The sequence below is a fragment of the Saccostrea cucullata genome, unplaced genomic scaffold (assembly GCF_032062105.1).
Source record: "Saccostrea cucullata isolate Sc308-1 unplaced genomic scaffold, CSIRO_AGI_Scuc_v1 ctg64, whole genome shotgun sequence".
NCBI lineage: Eukaryota > Metazoa > Mollusca > Bivalvia > Ostreida > Ostreidae > Saccostrea > Saccostrea cuccullata.
In genome coordinates this window covers 603,538-623,451 of record NW_026937285.1, presented here as the reverse complement: position 1 = coordinate 623,451, position 19,914 = coordinate 603,538, and the positions used below count along the sequence as shown (strand labels likewise).

General features: G+C 33.2%; 1 protein-coding gene across 8 annotated transcripts in view; it reads left to right on the top strand.

Annotated features, from left to right (window-relative positions):
- LOC134247742 (ral guanine nucleotide dissociation stimulator-like 1) overlaps positions 1 to 19,740 on the top strand; it is a 28,451-nt gene extending 8,711 nt beyond the window's left edge. For 6 of the 8 annotated variants that reach the window (XM_062730109.1, XM_062730108.1, XM_062730110.1 and 3 more), the window contains 15 exons: positions 4,691 to 4,884; positions 6,473 to 6,541; positions 6,656 to 6,840; positions 7,169 to 7,302; positions 7,466 to 7,687; positions 7,893 to 7,996; positions 8,538 to 8,622; positions 8,740 to 8,829; positions 9,232 to 9,473; positions 9,884 to 9,952; positions 10,085 to 10,123; positions 15,751 to 15,868; positions 16,221 to 16,370; positions 16,715 to 16,823; positions 17,018 to 19,740. In XM_062730109.1, the coding sequence (XP_062586093.1) occupies positions 4,691 to 4,884; positions 6,473 to 6,541; positions 6,656 to 6,840; positions 7,169 to 7,302; positions 7,466 to 7,687; positions 7,893 to 7,996; positions 8,538 to 8,622; positions 8,740 to 8,829; positions 9,232 to 9,473; positions 9,884 to 9,952; positions 10,085 to 10,123; positions 15,751 to 15,868; positions 16,221 to 16,370; positions 16,715 to 16,823; positions 17,018 to 17,172 (1,965 nt within the window). In that variant the 3' untranslated portion in view covers positions 17,173 to 19,740. The remainder of the gene's footprint in view (positions 1 to 4,690; positions 4,885 to 6,472; positions 6,542 to 6,655; positions 6,841 to 7,168; positions 7,303 to 7,465; positions 7,688 to 7,892; positions 7,997 to 8,537; positions 8,623 to 8,739; positions 8,830 to 9,231; positions 9,474 to 9,883; positions 9,953 to 10,084; positions 10,124 to 15,750; positions 15,869 to 16,220; positions 16,371 to 16,714; positions 16,824 to 17,017) is intronic. The other 2 variants (XM_062730115.1, XM_062730114.1) reach the window with 1 other exon arrangement.
- The last annotated feature ends 174 nt before the right edge of the window (positions 19,741 to 19,914 follow it).

The following is a 19,914-nucleotide window of genomic DNA, read 5'->3' as shown; positions in this document are numbered from 1 at the left end:
AGTAACATCTAGTGTACCCTATAGGAAGAGGAGGGGTGGGAGTAACATCTAGTGTATCCTATAGGAAGAGGAGGAGGGGTGGCAGTAACATCTAGTGTACCCTATAGGAAGAGGAGGGGTGGCAGTAACATCAAATGTACCCTATAGGAAGAGGAGGGTTGGGAGTTACATCAAGTGTATCCTATAGGAAGAGGAGGGGTGGGAGTTACATCAAGTATATCCTATAGGAAGAGGAGGGATGGGAGTAACATCTAGTGTACCCTATAGGAAGAGGAGGGATGGGAGTAACATCAAATGTACCCTATAGGAAGAGGAGGGGTGGCAGTAACATCTAGTGTACCCTATAGGAAGAGGAGGGGTGGCAGTAACATCTGGTGTACCCTATAGGAAGAGGAGGGATGGGAGTAACATCTAGTGTTCCCTATAGGAAGAGGAGGGGTGGCAGTTGCATCAAGTGTACCCTATAGGAAGAGGAGGGATGGGAGTAACATCAAATGTACCCTATAGGAAGAGGAGGGGTGGGAGTAACATCAAGTGTACCCTACAGGAAGAGGAGGGGTGGGAGTAACATCAAGTGTATCCTATAGGAAGAGGAGGGGTGGGAGTAACCTAAAATGTACCCTATAGGAAGAGGCGGGTTGGGAGTTACATCAAGTGTATCCTATAGGAAGAGGAGGGGTGGGAGTTACATCAAGTGTACCCTATAGGAAGAGGAGGGGTGGGAGTAACATCAAGTGTACCCTATAGGAAGAGGAGGGGTGGGAGTTACATCAAGTGTACCCTATAGGAAGAGGAGGGTGGGAGTAACATCAAGTATATTCTATAATCCTATAGGAAGAGGAGGGGTGGTAGTAACATCTAGTGTATCCTATAGGAAGAGGAGGGGTGGGAGTAACATCTAGTGTATCCTATAGGAAGAGGAGGGGTGGGAGTAACATCAAGTCTACCCTAGGAAGAGGAGGGATGGGAGTAACATCAAATGTACCCTATAGGAAGAGGAGGGGTGGGAGTAACATCAAGTGTACCCTATAGGAAGAGGAGGGGTGGGAGTAACATCAAATGTACCCTATAGGAAGAGGAGGGGTGGGAGTTACATCAAGTGTACCCTACAGGAAGAGGAGGGGTGGGAGTAACATCAAGTGTATCCTATAGGAAGAGGAGGGGTGGGAGTAACATCAAATGTACCCTATAGGAAGAGGAGGGGTAGCAGTAACATCTAGTGTATCCTATAGGAAGAGGAGGGGTGGGAGTTACATCAAGTGTACCCTATAGGAAGAGGAGGGGTGGGAGTAACATCAAGTGTACCCTATAGGAAGAGGAGGGGTGGGAGTTACATCAAGTGTACCCTATAGGAAGAGGAGGGTGGGAGTAACATCAAGTATATTCTATAATCCTATAGGAAAAGGAGGGGTGGGAGTTACATCAAGTATATCCTATAGGAAGAGGAGGGGTGGGAGTAACATCAAGTGTACCCTATAGGAAGAGGAGGGGTGGCAGTAACATAAAGTTGACCCTATAGGAAGAGGAGGGGTGGCAGTAACATCTAGTGTATCCTATAGGAAGACTGGAGGGGTGGGAGTAACATCAAGTCTACCCTATAGGAAGAGGAGGGGTGGGAGTTACATCAAGTGTACCCTATAGGAAGAGGAGGGTGGGAGTAACATCAAGTATATTCTATAATCCTATAGGAAAAGGAGGGGTAGCAGTAACATCTAGTGTATCCTATAGGAAGAGGAGGGGTGGGAGTAACATCAAGTGTACCCTATAGGAAGAGGAGGGGTGGGAGTAACATCAAATGTACCCTATAGGAAGAGGAGGGGTAGCAGTAACATCTAGTGTATCCTATAGGAAGAGGAGGGGTGGGAGTTACATCAAGTGTATCCTATAGGAAGAGGAGGGGTGGGAGTAACATCAAGTGTACCCTATAGGAAGAGGAGGGGTGGGAGTTACATCAAGTGTACCCTATAGGAAGAGGAGGGTGGGAGTAACATCAAGTATATTCTATAATCCTATAGGAAGAGGAGGGGTGGGAGTTACATCAAGTGTATCCTATAGGAAGAGGAGGGGTGGGAGTAACCTAAAATGTACCCTATAGGAAGAGGAGGGTGGCAGTAACATCTAGTGTATCCTATAGGAAGAGGAGGGGTGGAGGTTACATCAAATGTACCCTATAGGAAGAGGAGGGGTGGCAGTAACATCTTGTGTATCCTATAGGAAGAGGAGGGGTGGGAGTAACATCAAATGTACCCTATAGGAAAAGGAGGGGTGGGAGTAATATCAAGTGTACCCTATAGGAAGAGGAGGGGTGGGAGTAACATCAAGTGTACCCTATAGGAAGAGGAGGGGTGGGAGTAATATCAAGTGTATCCTATAGGAAGAGGAGGGGTGGGAGTAATATCAAGTGTACCCTATAGGAAGAGGAGGGGTGGGAGTAATATCAAGTGTACCCTATAGGAAGAGGAGGGGTGGGAGTAATATCAAGTGTACCCTATAGGAAGAGGAGGGGTGGGAGTAATATCAAGTGTACCCTATAGGAAGAGGAGGGGTGGGAGTAATATCAAGTGTACCCTATAGGAAGAGGAGGGGTTGGGGTACATCAAGTGTACCCTATAGGAAGAGGGTTGGAGTAACAAGTGTATCCATAGGAAAAGGAGGGTGTTGGATTAACTTCAGTTCAGGATGTTTTTTTTTTTCAAGAATCATTGAAATTATGAACATTAATGTTACTGAACTTTTGAAGTTTCCATACAATATGTTGGGCATGGCAATATTTATGTCACGGTGTCAATGTACAATTTATTTATGTCCATCTTATCTTATATATCATGTTGGTGCATCCTTTGTTATTTCAGCTATATTTACAGCTATATTTATAGAGTGCAAAATGCTTATTACTTTTCCTGAGATAAAAAGAAAAGATAGAATTGTATCCACACACACATAGTTAAACTGATGATTTGTACTTTTACAATATGCAATCCAAACACTTTGCTACCTATTTTGAGAGGTATAATCATAATCTATGTTCTGTTATAGATGGGGAGGGGGGGGGGGGGGTTCAGACTCATGTAGTAACAACACGGCCCTTTCTTATCATGTACAACTCCAAGACAGCTGTCTAGGTACTACAGTGCTGTGGGCAATTAATATGATTATTTACTGCTGGAGTTCTTGTAGTAAATAAATTTGTTTATTTTCTCCTGCAATTTTTCTCAGTAACAAAATTTCTACAAGTAGTTTCCTTGTATGTTAATTTTGTCAAATACATTATTTTCAGGAGTGATTTGAATGTTCCAATAACTGAGGTGATGCTACACATGTATTGAGTCATAGTTAATTACATCAGAATGCATAAATTTTCAATGCACTTCCCTATGTATTCAGTGTGTACACGATTGGAAAATCGTAACAGGCAGGATATTATATTCATCCTGTATAACCTTTTCAGGCTATGATCGCATGGGAAAATTGCATAAATTACATTTTATTAATATTTCCTTGTGTTTCGTTTTTGGTCTCGTTAATGCTGATACTGAAAGGTGTAACATTTAAAAAAAAAGGAAATTTACCCGGTAAAAAAATAATTTTACTTTAAATTTAATATATATTACTTCTGGATATGTCAGGGAAACAGAAAAATATAGTTAAATCATAAAAAATAGAAATATATGGTAAAACCAGTTTGGAAAGAATAAAACTGTTTAATTTTTTTTTTAGTTACATGAATAAGGAGACAGGTGCGCTATAAAGAAAGTTTTAAGTTGTGCAAATGTCTTGCAGGCTTATATAATGTATGTTCAGGATGTGTTGTTTTTTTTTATAATGTGATTAATCTGCCCCTGTGCAAGCCACAGCTCCTATGTAAACTTTTGATAGAGAAGCACTGGATCGACCTGGGGCTGAAGACTGGGGTTGTTTATCAGATCATCTGCTTTCTTGATCTGGTGGGTGTCTAGGTGTTTACCTCAGACACACTTCAAAACTGGAAAACAGTTGATGTTTTCTCTCGACTCCATTAGGTTCATGTTTGAAAGATCTGCCCAAGTACAGAACTAAAGAAAGTGAAATGATTTTTGTTGAATGTAAAACTTATTTCTTTAATGATTTCGATCTATACTTTGTATGAGTTTTAAAAGAAAAATATTTATTTTGATCATGTAATACTCATTAATAGTATTTAAAAAAGGAGTTGGAAACTCTTGGAATGTAAATTATAAACACACATATGGTATGGAAGTTTTTTTTTTTTTTTTTTTTTTTTTTTTTTTTTTTTTTAATGTCAGACTACTATAGTACAGGTATATTCCATTTATCAGCTCACCTTGGCTATAGGCTCACATAAGATTACTGGTATATGTAGCTATGATATGTGTACATATAATCATATGTGAATATGTGTAAGGAATACTGTACATAAGAATAAAAAAAAGCAAACTTTTTCTCAAGAACAGTTTACTAGTCATTATCATGATTTTGAGCCAAATTACTTTGATGAAAGCATCCTCAGAGGTGCAGAATCAAGTTTATTCCAATTTTGGCCCCCAGGGATAAAGTGGGGCCACAATATGGGGCAAAAAATTATATGAATATAGAGAAGGCAAAAAATCTTTCATAAATCTTACAGTGCTCATTGTAACCCACCAGCCTCTTTTTGCTTTATTTTTAAAAAAAAAAATTATTACATTTTTAGTTGGACCATTCCAAGGGGCATTTGATGTGGGAAACCCAAAAGATTCGAGTCATCAAAGCTGGTACATTAGAAAAACTTGTTGAAAGTTTGGTCACAGCAAAAGGAGAGCTTGACTCAACATATGTCAACATCTTCCTAGCTACCTACAGAACCTTTGCTTCCCCTAAACAGGTTCTGGAAATTCTTATCAAAAGGTGGGTACTTAGCAGACGGGAAGCATCCATATTTCCTATAAAATAAGATGAATAATTTTTTTTTGTTGGTTGACAGATTAGCACCAAGAATACTTTCCTTTTATTTTTTTTAAAGAAGGTCAAGGTCATAATTACCAGTCTTGGTATTAGATAAAAACAAATTATACTGATTAATGACTGCTAAAACTTCCGCCATGTATCATTAAGCAATAAGCCTAAAGATTGCCTGAGTATAAATGTAAAATTCCTGATTCAAGGATTTGACCTTTTTTGGTCGTTTGCAGTGAGACTTAAGAAACATGTTCTTTTAATGATTGAAATACATTGAAAATTTAATGAATTTGTTATTATATGAATATTGCATGTAGTTGAGTGTAACATTGAAAATTTTCACCCCAAGAAAACCATTGTCAACCGAGGCGCAGCCGAGGTTGACAATGGTTTTCGAGGGGTGAAAATTTTCAGTGATACACTCAGCTACATGTACATGCAATATTTATTACCGTATATTATACTGAATGTTTTATACAAATGCATATAACAGTGAACAGTGCGCGCATAAATTCTGTGCAGTCACTGTTTTTTTGAAATATCACCCGTCATCAAGCACTGTTGACTGTTGCTACGCTGGAGGGCGTGGCTTCATTATTCAGCGGGAATAGTGTTTTTTTACAAATGTTTCTCAGCCAATCAGATTCAACTAATTTACATGAAAGTATAATATGGTTGCTTATGTCTTGGAAAGAACTTTATTCGGTAATAACCAATATTTGCCCCCCAAATCAAACTTTGATGGAGATATATTTAATTAAGTTCTTAAACAGGGGAGTATATGCTGACTTCAAAGCACTGAATATTTTCATAAGTAATGACGCCATATGTACGTAATGACGTCACAAACATGACGTAAATTTCAGTTTTTTATGAATTTTACGGAAAAATGTACATATTTCGTCGATATTTTGAGTAAAAGACACCGAGCGCATGCGTGTTCAGGATCAATATTTTGATATAATGTGTAGAATGATAATATCAATGAAATAATATGTCAATATTGTTCCTGAACAAACTTGCGCTCTATAAATTTTAAAGCTAAAATTGTTGAAATTTCGTCCATTTCGTCCACTTTCTGAAAAAGGATATAAAATCGGACTAGTTTGTGACGTCATAAAAACAAAAATTGTGAATACACTGCTTTGACACTATAATATTTTCTGTTAATTTATATTTCTCATACAATTTATTGAATTCAGCACATTTTAGGAAGTTTTCTTCAAAATTTGACTTTTGTGGGGGCAAATATATGCAATATACCGCATATAGTTCTTTATCATGTTCTTGACTCAAGGTCAGAGACAAAGAGATTTTTAAAAAATGTCTGAAATCTAACTTAGAATTGTTTTCTTTTGAAAGATTAGTTTATTGCTATCCATGGTACAGAGGTGTCTTCAAGGTCATATCAATATTCTGACAAGGGGTCAGTGATGGGTATAGAGGGACCTTGGGGACAATTTTCTCATTACATGAGCGTAGTGCTCTCAACTTTAAAGGCTGGTTTATTGTTATTATAAATTGCTGTGATTTATAGATATAAATGGCTGGAAAAGGACAGCAGTGAACACAAGGAAAAAAAAGAAAACAATGAAAACCAACAAAAGTGAGATTTCCATGTCATTTAACTTGTCCAAATATTGGTAAAAAATATTTTTTCTTTTTGTTTGGAAATCTTTTGTTGACTAAGAAGAAAATTTATCATTGTTTTTTTTTGTAGGACATTTAAGAATGTGATATCAGTGTGGATGGATACATACCCTGACGATTTCCGTGATCACCCCGACTACACATGTCTCACAGTATTAGAGTCTTTCTCACATCAGTTTATACCAGACAGTGACCTCGAACTGAGGGCTCGGCACAAAATAGAAAAATTTCAAAGAGAGGCTGTATCCAAATCAGGTTAATATGCAATTTGATATGTTCGGTTGTTGAACTTCAATATGTCAAACACAAATTGTCGACATGTCAAAAAGATTTGGAAGTCCCAGGTACCATGTATTTTACCTTCAGTATCTCACATCTTTGGATATCTTGAACTTGAAGTTTTTTCTTGGTTCTATTATGCTTGAGAAAACAATGTTATACTGTATAAATAATTTGGTTTGTTTTTCATTTCACATAACAATTTCAATAATAGTAAAACTAATTAGAGACAAATAACACATGCTTTGCGGTTTTAATTTGTGCGCAGTAATCTAAATTACATATTTTGTTCTCACACCTGCAGATGGAGGTATAAAATTTCAGTTCTCCATTGTGGATGAGGTTGATCACATGATTGATGCTGAGTACCAGAAGCCTCTAGAATTTCTAGACATACCCAATCAACGACTCGCAGAGCAACTCACATACAAAGATGCAGTAAGTTATTGTGGAAAATACCACCCCATCCCTTCCACAAAATGCATATCAGATTTTGTATCAATATCTTGCAAGCTTATGATATATGTTTACTGCAATACATGTACATGCAGCTCATTAGCATATAAATAATAATATATGCATAATAATGTCTTTTTTCTAGGAATTATTTAAAAGGGTCATACCCCACCACTGTCTGGGGGCTGTGTGGGCAAGGAGGGACAGGAAATTGGGTAAAGGTGGAACCATAGCCCCCAGTGTATTGGCCACCATTGAACAGTTCAACAGGGTGTCATTACGGGTAATAGCTACCATCTTGAGAACCAGGGACCTCAAGTCTTCACTGAGGGCAAAAATCCTCCAGAAATGGATTGATATTGCCCAGGTAAGTCAAGCCTGAAAACCAGGGACCTCAAGTCCTAACAAACTTACAGAGGGCAGAAATCCTTAAGTAATGAATTGATATTCCAGGTAATTCAAACAAAGCTATCACTGAAAAGAACTCTTTATATGATGGATAAGTTAGGTTTAAATGATTGTGTACATGTAGAGGATAAATGTATGGTGTATATTTAATTTTATTTATACAGGAGTTAAGACAGCAGAAGAATTTTTCCTCTTTGAAAGCCATCATATCTGGACTCCAGTCTCATTCAGTGTATCGTCTGAAGAGGACCTGGGCCTCACTTCCAAAGTAAGATAAACCTCTAGAATTCAAATTGTCAACAATTGTTGTGGTAAATGTTCATCTATATTCATTTAACCCAATACAGGGCTTCTTAAGAATTGAAATAGCAGGGACATTATACATGTTAGAATGGGGTTTAGAGTTCCTCCCCTTACAGGGGGTTGTGGGGGGAATACCAGAATAACTGGAATATTAAAGCAGACTTGACTTCCCCTTCCCCAGGTCTTAGGGACAACCTTGCTAATATCCTTACTTTTCATTTAAAATTGGGTTTTCTTCTGGGAATAGGACAGATGCAGAGGGGAAATAGATAAATGATCACCTAGTGCTTATAAAATTTTTGTGTTTATATGTCATCCTAACAAATTGATGCTTGCAGAATGATTCCACTTTAAGTAACCTCAGAGTACTTAAATTTCTGATTGCTTTTGAGATTGGCAGTCATGAGTTTTTACGGTAACCCAATACAATCTTTAGCATCTCCTAAAAGTGCTGCACATGCAGTTTAGCAGGTGAAGTTGAAATATTTCATTTGTCTGTCTTCCAGAGAGAGCATAGATTTATTTCAAGAGTTGGCAGACATCTTTAGCAACGACAATAACCAGATTTTATCTCGAGAATTACTCATGAAAGTAAGATTGTGTGTTTTGTATGCCAAGGTCGTAGCTTTTTTATCTATTGCAGTTGAAATTTCTTTTTATCATATTTTTTTTTGGATCTGCTGTATACCTGTGTTTTGTCATCTGTAGGAGGCTACAGCAAAGTTTCCCGATCTCGATTCCAACAATAAGATACTGAGGAGACGAAATCTACAAAAACGCAGGTCCTGGATAGAAAACGTAAGTAAAGGAGTCTGAAAATAAATTGACAGAGATCCAGATAACAGCTGATATGTTATGTAATGAGAATTTAATCACATTATTGCTGTCTCATCTTGTCAGAAAACCTATAAACATTGGTATTATTTACTGGATTCTGAAGGAGAAAGTGATTAAGGAGTTACTGGGTAGAATATACAGTCAGCTGATTGCAGTTGTCGGGAACATTAAACATGTAGATGAAACTGTCAGAAATAAACTAAATAAAGACGATGAACAGAAAAAGGAGATTTATTGACTCTCAGGCTTCAAAGCATATCCAAGATAATGCTAAAAAAACAAATTTATAAATTTATAAAGAGAATTTTTTTTACAGAAAATTCCTTGGTGTAATTTTGTAATCGGTCTTGTTCCTTTCTCTAGGGGATAGTTCAAGGTACCGTTCCATACTTAGGGACCTTTCTGACAGATCTAACCATGATAGACACAGCTATTCCGGACCGCACCGAGTGCGGACTGATCAACTTTGAAAAGCGGAGGAAAGAGTTCGAGGTGCTAGCCCAGATCAAACTGCTACAATCAGCGGCCCAGATCTATAATTTCCAGGAAAACAAACAGATTTGGTCCTGGTTTGATTCTGTGCGGGTCTATGATGAAAGTGAATGGTAACTTTGATTTCCTTATTTCATGATCTTAAATCTAGGACTGTGGAGTCATTTTGATTCATGGGGGTCAATGCTCAAGGACAGCCAACATTTTACTGCTCTGTGGGAATGTAATTTCATTGGTATATGAGATGTAAAATGATGCAATATATTGATAAAAGTAGTTTTCTTTGGGAAATAAATTGATGGGAAGACACAAAATTTGTGAACAATGGTCCAAGAACTATGATGATTTCACAATATTTAAACCCTAAAATACTAATCAATTAAAAAAAGTTAAAGGAATGAAATAATGAATCTATAATGATTTAATAGTACATGTATTAATAACCCAAATTGGAAATTTATAATACAAATGTTTAATTTTTTCAGACAGTAAATTTAATTGATTAAAAATTTAATTGTTTTAGCCATGACATGTCTTGTTTGATTGAACCTGTCAAAGAAGGCCCTGGTCGTTTAAAGAAGAAATCGGCAAGGTAAATATATATCATTATTGTTGGAAATAGTTCGATATATGGGTGTTGTGATTTGTATTGCATTGAAAAGTGTTGAAATTGAATGAATTATTTGTCACGATACAGTCACATTTAAGATTGAATGTCTTCCAGTTATTCAAGTTTGCTCAAAGTTGTCAAAAATGGTGATAAGTAAGTAGGCCTTTCCTTCTGCAAACTGTCACTGTATTCACTACTTACCATATAATGGGTAATTTCTGCAGCTGTTCAAGTTTCCAAGTTTCATCAAAATCCATTGAAAATGAAATTACAAGATATTCCAAAGCCCATATTTTTGGTACTTCTGATATGACTTCAACTTCCAGAAATGGTAAATGCAGATGGTTGAAATTTCAAAATACCCCGGTAATTTTTTTGGAAGAACTGATTAAAAAATATTTGAAGCAGAAATTGTCATTAATGGGGTGTAACAAGAGAATAGCAACATCTGATAAAAAATTGAACTTTTTTACAAGTTCTGTTTTATTGGAATGACTTCACTGGAAATGGTACAAGGTGTAAAATAAAACGTTTTGGAGATTATAATTGCATGCTATTGTCTTTTGTTGAACACTTACACATTTCTACAGAGAGTTTTGTTCATTTGATTTTGTTGGCAACTTAATACCAACATCTTTTTACAGTATGTGAATTGAAAAAAAAATGATTTTGTTTGTAGACTAATTTATCGTTCAACAACAAAGCAAGTTCAGATATTTGACAGTGACACTATAGCAAACAACATTTATTGTCTTTTACAATCTGAATACTATTTTTGCAAGTTTTCATTGTTCTTCATGCTGCAAGTTAAGGCAGCTCCTTTATACATGTACATGTTGAAATAATATGCTACAAATATTCATATACATTACAGACTTCTAGCTTATAAATCAATTCAACTGTGTAATTTTCAAGTTTATGTGCATGTGTAATTGATGAAGACATCTAGCTTTCTCTATGTCAACATTATAAATTTCTCCTCTGGATTTTTTTTACCATCTTATATTCCCATGTATAAAAATAATACAAGAGAATAATACAAAAATAATACAAAAAAAGTATATTTTTAATGACCAAATTTGGAACCCTCAAAATCTAGCCAAATTATCTAAAATCCTCACAAAAAAGTATATTTTTAATATATTTTATTTTTTAGAAATAATACAAAAATGATAGAATTGATTGGTTACATTGTATTATTTTTGTACTTCTGTATTATTTCTGTATTTTTCTTTCAAAGTATGAAAATAATACAGTGGTCAAAAAAGTATGAAAATAATATAAAGTGTATTATTTTTGTATTTTTACCTGAGAAGAAATAAAACTACAGAAAAATATGAAAATAATACAGTGTTCAAAAAAGTATGAAAATGATATAAAGTGTATTATTTTTGTATTTTTACCTGAGAAGAATTAAAACTACAGAAAAGTACAAAAATAATACAGTGGTCAAAAAAGTATGAAAATAATATAAAGTGTATTATTTTTGTATTTTTACCTGAGAAGAATAAAAAATACAGAAAAAATACAAATGTATTATTTCTGTACCAGTATATCATTTTTGTATTTTTTATCTGGAAAGAATTAAAAATACAGAAAAGGTAGATTATTTTTGTATTAGTGTATTATTTTTGTATTTTTTATCTTGAAAAAAAAAAATATAAATGTATTATTTTTGTATCAGTATATTATTTTTGTATCAATAATATATTTCTAATGTATTTTTCATCTTTAAGAATTGCTATTCAAAAATACCATTAAAATACAAAATTAATAGACAAAAAGTATATTTAAAAGCTTGAAATAATACAAAAAAATATAAAATTAAGTTTGAAAGGTCTAAATTTATGGATGAATTAAATTTTAACATTAAAAATCTCAATGTTGATGAAGTTTCTGAAAGCAGGTCAAGATAAGTATTTGAAATTCTTTAACCCAGTAAAAAAAAATTTATGAGAATAAAACCTTGAGCTAGTCATTAGGTACAAATCACTAAAAGTAAATAATATGGCTTTAAGTGCTGAATTAGCTACTTATAGTATAATGAACTTGATTTTTTTTGTCTTACATACAGTATTCACTCTTCTTATCCTTTTTTAAATTCCTAATTCATGTTTTACCAATCTTATTGTCTGTGTTCTACTTTGTACATTGTACATTTGTCATGATATTTGAGACTTAAAGTCTAGATCTTCTTTCTGCTTTGGTGTTTCTTCTGCACAGCACTTTACTTTGTTGCAGAAGTACATCTCCAGTTTTCTCATTCAATCATCCTGCTTGGTCGCGGTTACACACCTGTAGTGCTTCAAAGGGGGGGGGGGTATTCATCTTAACTAATCAGCTTTTCTTCAACCGGTCTGCCGAGTGACTAAAACTGTAAAAGTAATAATACTGTTAAATGTTTTGAAGAACAGAGAGACAAATATAGAACATTAAAAAAATGAACATTTCCCCCCCCCCCCCCCCCCCCCCCGCCCATATTGCCTTATTGGGGGTGCATTTGATTAGGATATCTTTAAGTAAAATACTTAGTATAATTCATATAAAAAATATTAGTTTATCCAACAACTGTTTAGTGAAAGAAATTTTTAGTTTTTGTAGACTTTTCCCCCCCCCCCCCAAATCCTGGATCATCCCTACTAAAGTAAAGCAGTCTCGAGTTTAAACAGATGCCTTTATTTATTATTAAGACACAGAAAATTCTGTCTGCATGTTCATAATAGAAATAAATAAGTATACTAAACTATAGATCCATGAAGCTTATTGCAATTCTCCCCCCCCCCCCCTTTCAAAATTAAAATGATTTTATCTGTTATTAGTCCATTTTCATGGCATGTGTGAAATTAATTTTGAAGTAGTTTTAGTCTATCTGAATAATTTCACTTGCCATTGAAAGTCCTTCATACAATTCGATCTTGAAGTTGAAACTAGCATATAACAAAACTATCTTTCACAATAAGACCAATATATCCTCTTTTATTTTGACCTACTATGATTTGGTTATTAAAGCTTATACCTTTATTAATCTACATTGCACTTTAAAAAAAAGTAAAACTACCGTGATGTTTTGTGTAAACTCTTAGTCTTACCGCATGTGGCGTTGTTTACACCAGGAAAGCCAGGGCCGGCATTGTGCTTGAAAAACGCCAACCTCCTCCTGTTTTCGCTTTTTTTGCTGATGTTCATCCTTACATGCTGAAGTTAAGCATCTATTTTTCAATCCATTTTACCGGCGAATATTCACTAATTTATTCAAAACATCAACAACTCTCTTAGCATGGCTCGTCAATCTATTTTTCAAAATGGCGTGGGTAAATTTCCGTTAGCCAATCAGAGAAAAGCTAAGAAAAAATTTAAATTCTGACCAATCAAATTGTTCGATATTTACGAAGATTTCCTATTTTTAAATAGAAAATATTTTAAACAGTTTAAAAAGATGTATTTACGAAGTCTAAAAATAGTACAGAATCCTTTTAACAAACCCAAGATCATTATAGGAATAATTATTAGGAATCATTTCTTCAAATCGTAACATTTTTGTTCCTACGGAATTTTCCGATTACAAACAGAGAGATTTCCGGTCGGCCATATTGTTTGTTTGTTTGTTTTGTTTTTTTTCTTTTTATAATTATTCAAGTTGACCTGTGAAATAGACCATAAAGTTCAACAATTAGGATCATATAACGCGGGGAATATACAAACATGTTTGCAGCTTTACAGTCGCGGTGAAATAGAAATCGTCAGTTATATTTATTACAAGCATTTTCAGAAATTATCCAAAATAGAACTAGGCATCAGCCATGTATGTCTTCAGTAAATAATCCTAAATGTACTGTATTAATTACGTAAGATAATCATGATAATGTTGCGAAGAAGAGTTTATTATTATTATTTTTTTTGTAGAATACACAGATTTTGATATATTACGTCGCCACATACTTAAGTTAATTTTATTTCAGCAAAGTAATTGTGATATTGTTTTAACATACTTAGTATTTCATTTGTTAACTCTCAATTATTGAGGCCGATAAGTATAAGATAAGGTAAAATTACACAACAAGTGTTCAATGTGTCATAATCAACACTATACGAAAGATTCTAAACTGATCCCCGATTTTTAAGAAAGAAAATAATTCAAGCAATTAAAAGAACAGCAAATAATTAGCCCCATTACTGTAAAAACAATGCTTTAGAGTCGGTACACAATTTAATTGCCTGAAGGGGTGTGGAGAGATAATCATCAAGTGACAAGCGCACGTGTACACAACATTGGCTTCAGCCAATTACGGTAGTAAATCTACTGATTTTACGACCATTTCTGCACTTGTACATTATAAGACCGTTTCAATAAATTCATTAAGGCTAATTTAAAATATAATTGTCATTCATTACTGCAAAATATCTCAAATCTGAAGAAACATCGTATGTACAGAAATACTGATAGTTGTGCACAGGTAAATCACGTGATTTCTACATTGTAGTATGATGCAATCATTTGTAAGCCTGCAAGGCCACCTGCTGCACGAGATTGGATGTAAACCCGCTGTAAAAATGTAAACCCTCTGTAAAATCTTCAACTTAATCAGCTGAAGATGGAGACATTTCTTTAGATTACCATTGATATAACTGAATGGAATTAACAAAAATTTTAGTACCAATTAATTTTTAAGTTCGATTTGGATACCAAGATACCTTTTAAAAAAATAAATAAAAAAAAAAAAAAGAAATGTTCAAAAATGCTACAAACTAGTACCGGTATCTAAAACCAGCAGAATATTTGCAAGGAATTTCTCTAAAATTTATAAAGTTCATAAATACAATATTAATTTAAACCCCCCCCCCCCCTCCTCAAAGAAAAAAAAGAAAACAAACAAAATATACAGACTAACTATGGAATTTTCTGTAAATGTACTAAAATCAAATTTGATACAAAATAAAAAAAAAATACTGACCATCTTCCTGTAAAATTACCAAGTCCAAATTTAATACAAAAATAATATAGTCTAAATTTAAGGACTTTTCTGAAAAGTTACAAAGTCCAAATTTAATATAAAAATAATACAGACAAATTCTGTAAAATTAAAAAGTCCAAATTTAATATAAAAATAATACAGTCAAACTTTCTGTTAAATTACTAAGTCCAAATTTAATACAAATATGATACACTCTAGCTGTAGAGATTTTACTGTAAAATATATAAGTTCAAAATTGATACAGAAAAAATACAGTTGGAAAAAACTAAGTCCTTAAAAATACAAAAATAATACACTGAAAATAATCTAAGTTCAAAAAAATACAAAAATAATACACTGCAAAATATCAAAGTCAGATTTTAATACAAAAATAATATACCCATTTTTTGTGATAGGAAAATAATATATTTTTTCTGTATTATTTTAAGAAAGTACAGAAATGAATGTATTAAAAGTATATTAAAAATATACTTTTCTGTATTATTTTTTGATATGGGTTTGTATACATATTTACAGCAATAGCAATTCTCCATTAAAATACAAATTGATTAAATTGATAATATCATTAAAAAGGACCATGTGTAAGTCTAAACCGCTGTAATGATTTACTCTTAGTAGAAAAATAAAAACAGTGCTTTGATATATTAAAATTCTAGTTTTTAATTTTGATTTTCTATTCCGCAAAAAGTTTGTGTACTGGCCTTCTGGCCCCATTATGATTGCAGTAAGCTCAGCCTATTGAGTTTTGGCCTGGATAATTCAATTGTCTATTATATTATTAATTCATGATTTTTTCCTTCCCCACAGTTTGGGTACCCGCCCGCCCCGTTACGAGGGCAGTAAGCTGTCCCTGTTGAGTTGTGGTCTGGATAATTCCAGCGTCTGTAGTTCTAACATGGACTCCCCCGCCTCTCCCTCACAAGGGGTAAGTACTATTCATACGTCATGGATATATCAAATCAGCAATGAGAACTATTTGCTAAAGAGGAGTTTTAAACAAAAATTTCCCCCCTATGATCATATTTCAAGTAGTGGTTTGAAAGTTTCCTGTCATTGAAACTATTCATATATGATTGGATAGACAATGAAAATTCAATATGTTAATAATCTATTAAGATTGCATAATATTAAGATTTTTAAGTGCTAACTAGCAGGTGCTTTTCAATTCCCTCAACCTTCACTATTTTTATTGTCTTCCTTGAACTATTATAATTTTATATTTTGGGATAGATATTTCTATATTTAGATATATCGTACTTAATTGTTTCTATATTTAGATGTCCCACTCCTCCTCCACTTCCTCTCTTCTGTCATGTGACAGTGACACGACCGTGTCGTCACCATTCCGATCTTCCGACACCTGTGTCATTAAAGTCCGCTTTGAGTCCGGACCTGAATCAGATACTCATGTCTACAAAAGTATAATGGTGAGAAATCTTTCATTTTTGAAAGGGAAATATTCACGTTCAATTATGAATATTTTAATTTCTTAATATATAAATTATTAAATTACATATATACTTACATTATATGTTTAGATATTTTTAAAAGATTCAGAGATCCATAGTAATAATTTGATTTTTTTTCTAGTAAAATACTGTATGTTGATTGTTTTTAGAAACATATCTATAGAATTATATATAAAATATTAAGATATTGAGAAGATTATTAACTGTTTATTCTCTTTTTTTACTTGCATAGATCACTTCATATGTGCTACATTTTATTTTCATGAGAAAGATTCTATTCAAGTTTTGTTTTTATACTTCAGTTAAAGAATGCGGATCACACGCACACTGTGATAGATAAAGTATTGGACAAATACTCTAAAAAAGGTCCGTCCAGTAACTACTGTCTACTGCAAGTTCTGTCTGATGGAGGTAGGTCAGCGGCAGATAACTCTGTATAAGCTGACAAAAGACTTTCTCAAGATTGTTTTGAAAAAAATTTAATATTCCCTAAATGATTTTTTTGCCTCAAAAGCAATGGGAGATAAATGAGGATGCATTTTAACAATATACTTGTATATCTTAAAGTTATGTCATGCAAGTGAAATTAACTTTTTTTTTTGCAGAATTATTAATTCCAGAGAAAGTGAATGTGTTTTATGCCATGAACAATAGTGGTGGTTCTGAACCGGTGTTTGTAGTGAGAACCAAGCAGGACCACGAAGCTCGCATACAGCACAGGAAAAGGGGGCGGCGGAAACTCAAAAACTGGAGTCTCTGATTGGTTCATACTCTGTCCATTCAGAAAGCAGGTGTAAATTTCATGGTGCAATCATGCTCTGGTCTCACAGTTCATCATCTGCAGCTATTTTTTGTGTGCAATATATGATGTAGGGGTAATTTAATTATAGATTTATGTCATATCTACAGTAAAATTAAATATAGCAATTTTGAGAAACATGAAGTGGTAAAAAGGAAGATGGCAAACTGCTCTAGTACTGTAGATTCCTTAATTTATGTGGGTTCTGAATATAATGAAAAGATTCTGAGATGTCAAATTACAAGATTCTTAATTCGCAAGTGTGTCACTGTTTATAGCAAGTGTTTACAATTATTTTAGCAATAAAAATTTTTATTTGGCCAGTGAAATTACGCAATTATAAACTACTTTCGTATATTCAGGGTCTACAATATTGTGTGCAATATTAATGAGTGAAGACTGCCACACAAATATTTGAAGACTTTGTTCTAGAATTCCCTTATCTGTCTCTCATTGTAACAAACACATTCAATGTAAACTCCTTGTAAAAGCATATACAATTTTGGTGAAAAATCTGATGATGTCTTATGTATTGAATAAAAAGTTTATACTTTTGCAGCATATCTATGCAGGTGTAGATTTCATCATCAGTTTCTATGTTGTGAAATTAAACTTGTGTGTTGTTTTATCATATCGTCTTTCAATGTTAGACAAAAAAGTAATTTTTACCAGTATTGCTGCATAGGTCTGTATTTTGGTAATATCATAGTCACAAAATGTTCATGGAAATACAGGTATAGTTTTTTTTGTGTGTGTTTTTAAGAGGGAGATTTGCTTTTAACATATGTGCAAAATACCTGAAAAGTATTTGTTAGATGATGTGATAAACATAAAGTTATAGACATAAAATTAGAAAGAGAGTAAAAATCAAGCAAATTTGATTGTGTTAGTAAATTAAGTCTGAAATGATTGCAATATAAACAGAGAGAGATTACAAAGAGATCACAAGAATGATATAAAAGAAGATTTCATATTTTTCACATTACATTTGTTTCCACAGTCAGATATGTTTTTGTTTCAACAAAATTTAAAACCTCTGTAATAATGATCAACCCACCATAAAAGGGCTTAAAATTCTGTAACATAATATTTTAAAAATGTAAATGAGCTTTGATAGAGTGGGAGTGCAGTGTGTATGATTTTTTGCCCACGGGCATCTTGTTTTTTAATGCGACAGGGTGATTCATAATTTTATATGTAGAGCACACAATATTTATCAATTATTTTAATGATTAACTTTCTGAGAGGCACATTTTGAAAATGTACAGTATTTTGTTCTTTAAAGAGTCAACCACAATGCTGGTTTTGACTGACATATGAAATGGCTATAATAATTATATACGTCACTGTACGTCTTAGAATATATATATTATATGATATAATATATAATAATTATGTTCTGTATGGTTGTGATAAATAATATCCTAAATGCTCTATGACTAAACAGTAACTTATACCTGTAACATAGCCAGTATTTGAATTTTGAGGAAATTATGTCTAGTCAGTAGAGGTGTATTGTTTTCCAAGCCCACCGACGGTTAATTTTTAATACGAGGTACATCATATCTTTTCGATACCCCAATTAGTTCATTTTTAATAGTGCAAGTGTATTTTTTTGAAACCCACCAATGGTTCATTTTTATTAACTGCTGATGATTAATTTAATTAAAACTATTTTACAGTTCTAAAATTTTGGAAAATTAATGTGTTCCAAATTTGTAGACATCAATATTTTATAAAATGTAGTACTGTTTTCTATTAATTTTTTTTAAATGTATATTTTTACGTATACATTTAAGACACAGGTGCTTGATCTTTTTTGTATTTATGTTTAGAAATCCAATCAAATTGCATGTTTGTCAGCATAGGATAAAAAGAGTGTTCGTTTCTTTTTGTTCAAATAATGTTATCTGAGTATTTATTATTTATTTCACAAACTTTTTAAGTAATGGATATTAAATAGATTTTTTTAAGGTCTGTGAAATTAATTTGCAATTTCTAATTGTAAAAAGAGATTCAAGCACTTTATTTAAAACTACCGATCGTATATTCAAATTGGCAGCACCCACCAATTAATATCAATCTTAATTTTTCTGTTCATTGTTAAATTTGTTTCTGTACACGTTTTTTTCTGTTTTAAATTAATTTAAATAAGTTTCACAACACAGATGCGTATACATGTAATTCTTTCAACAAAAAATATCCCTTCAACAAAACAAACTTTTTAACTAGATGTACATGTACGATACAAATAATATCAACATTTGTATGGTATAAATTTTAGAGGGTGGGCAAGATAGGAATTCTCCAGCAAATTATTTTTGTCAGAAATAATACATCTAATGGGTATGAAACATACTTGTAATAACCTCACAACAATGTGGATAATGAGCTTAACTTGTACAAGTTAAAGTAATTGCCACAATGTTGTTATAAGGAGGCTAATCGGTACAGGATCAAGGACTTTTGTAGGAATTTCCTATAAAATGCAATAATTGTAATGTTATAAATAAATATTAATATAAAATATTGCTATTGTTGTTTTATCACATCTATCACCAAACACCAAGGGTAGGGGATTTATCGTCATTCAAAAGTGACTATATTTTGATTCATATTCTTCCCAAGGATACAGGCAGAAAATGGTGTAACTGTTTGATTCACAGTCACCAACATGGAGAATTTTAAGTTTCCATCATTCCA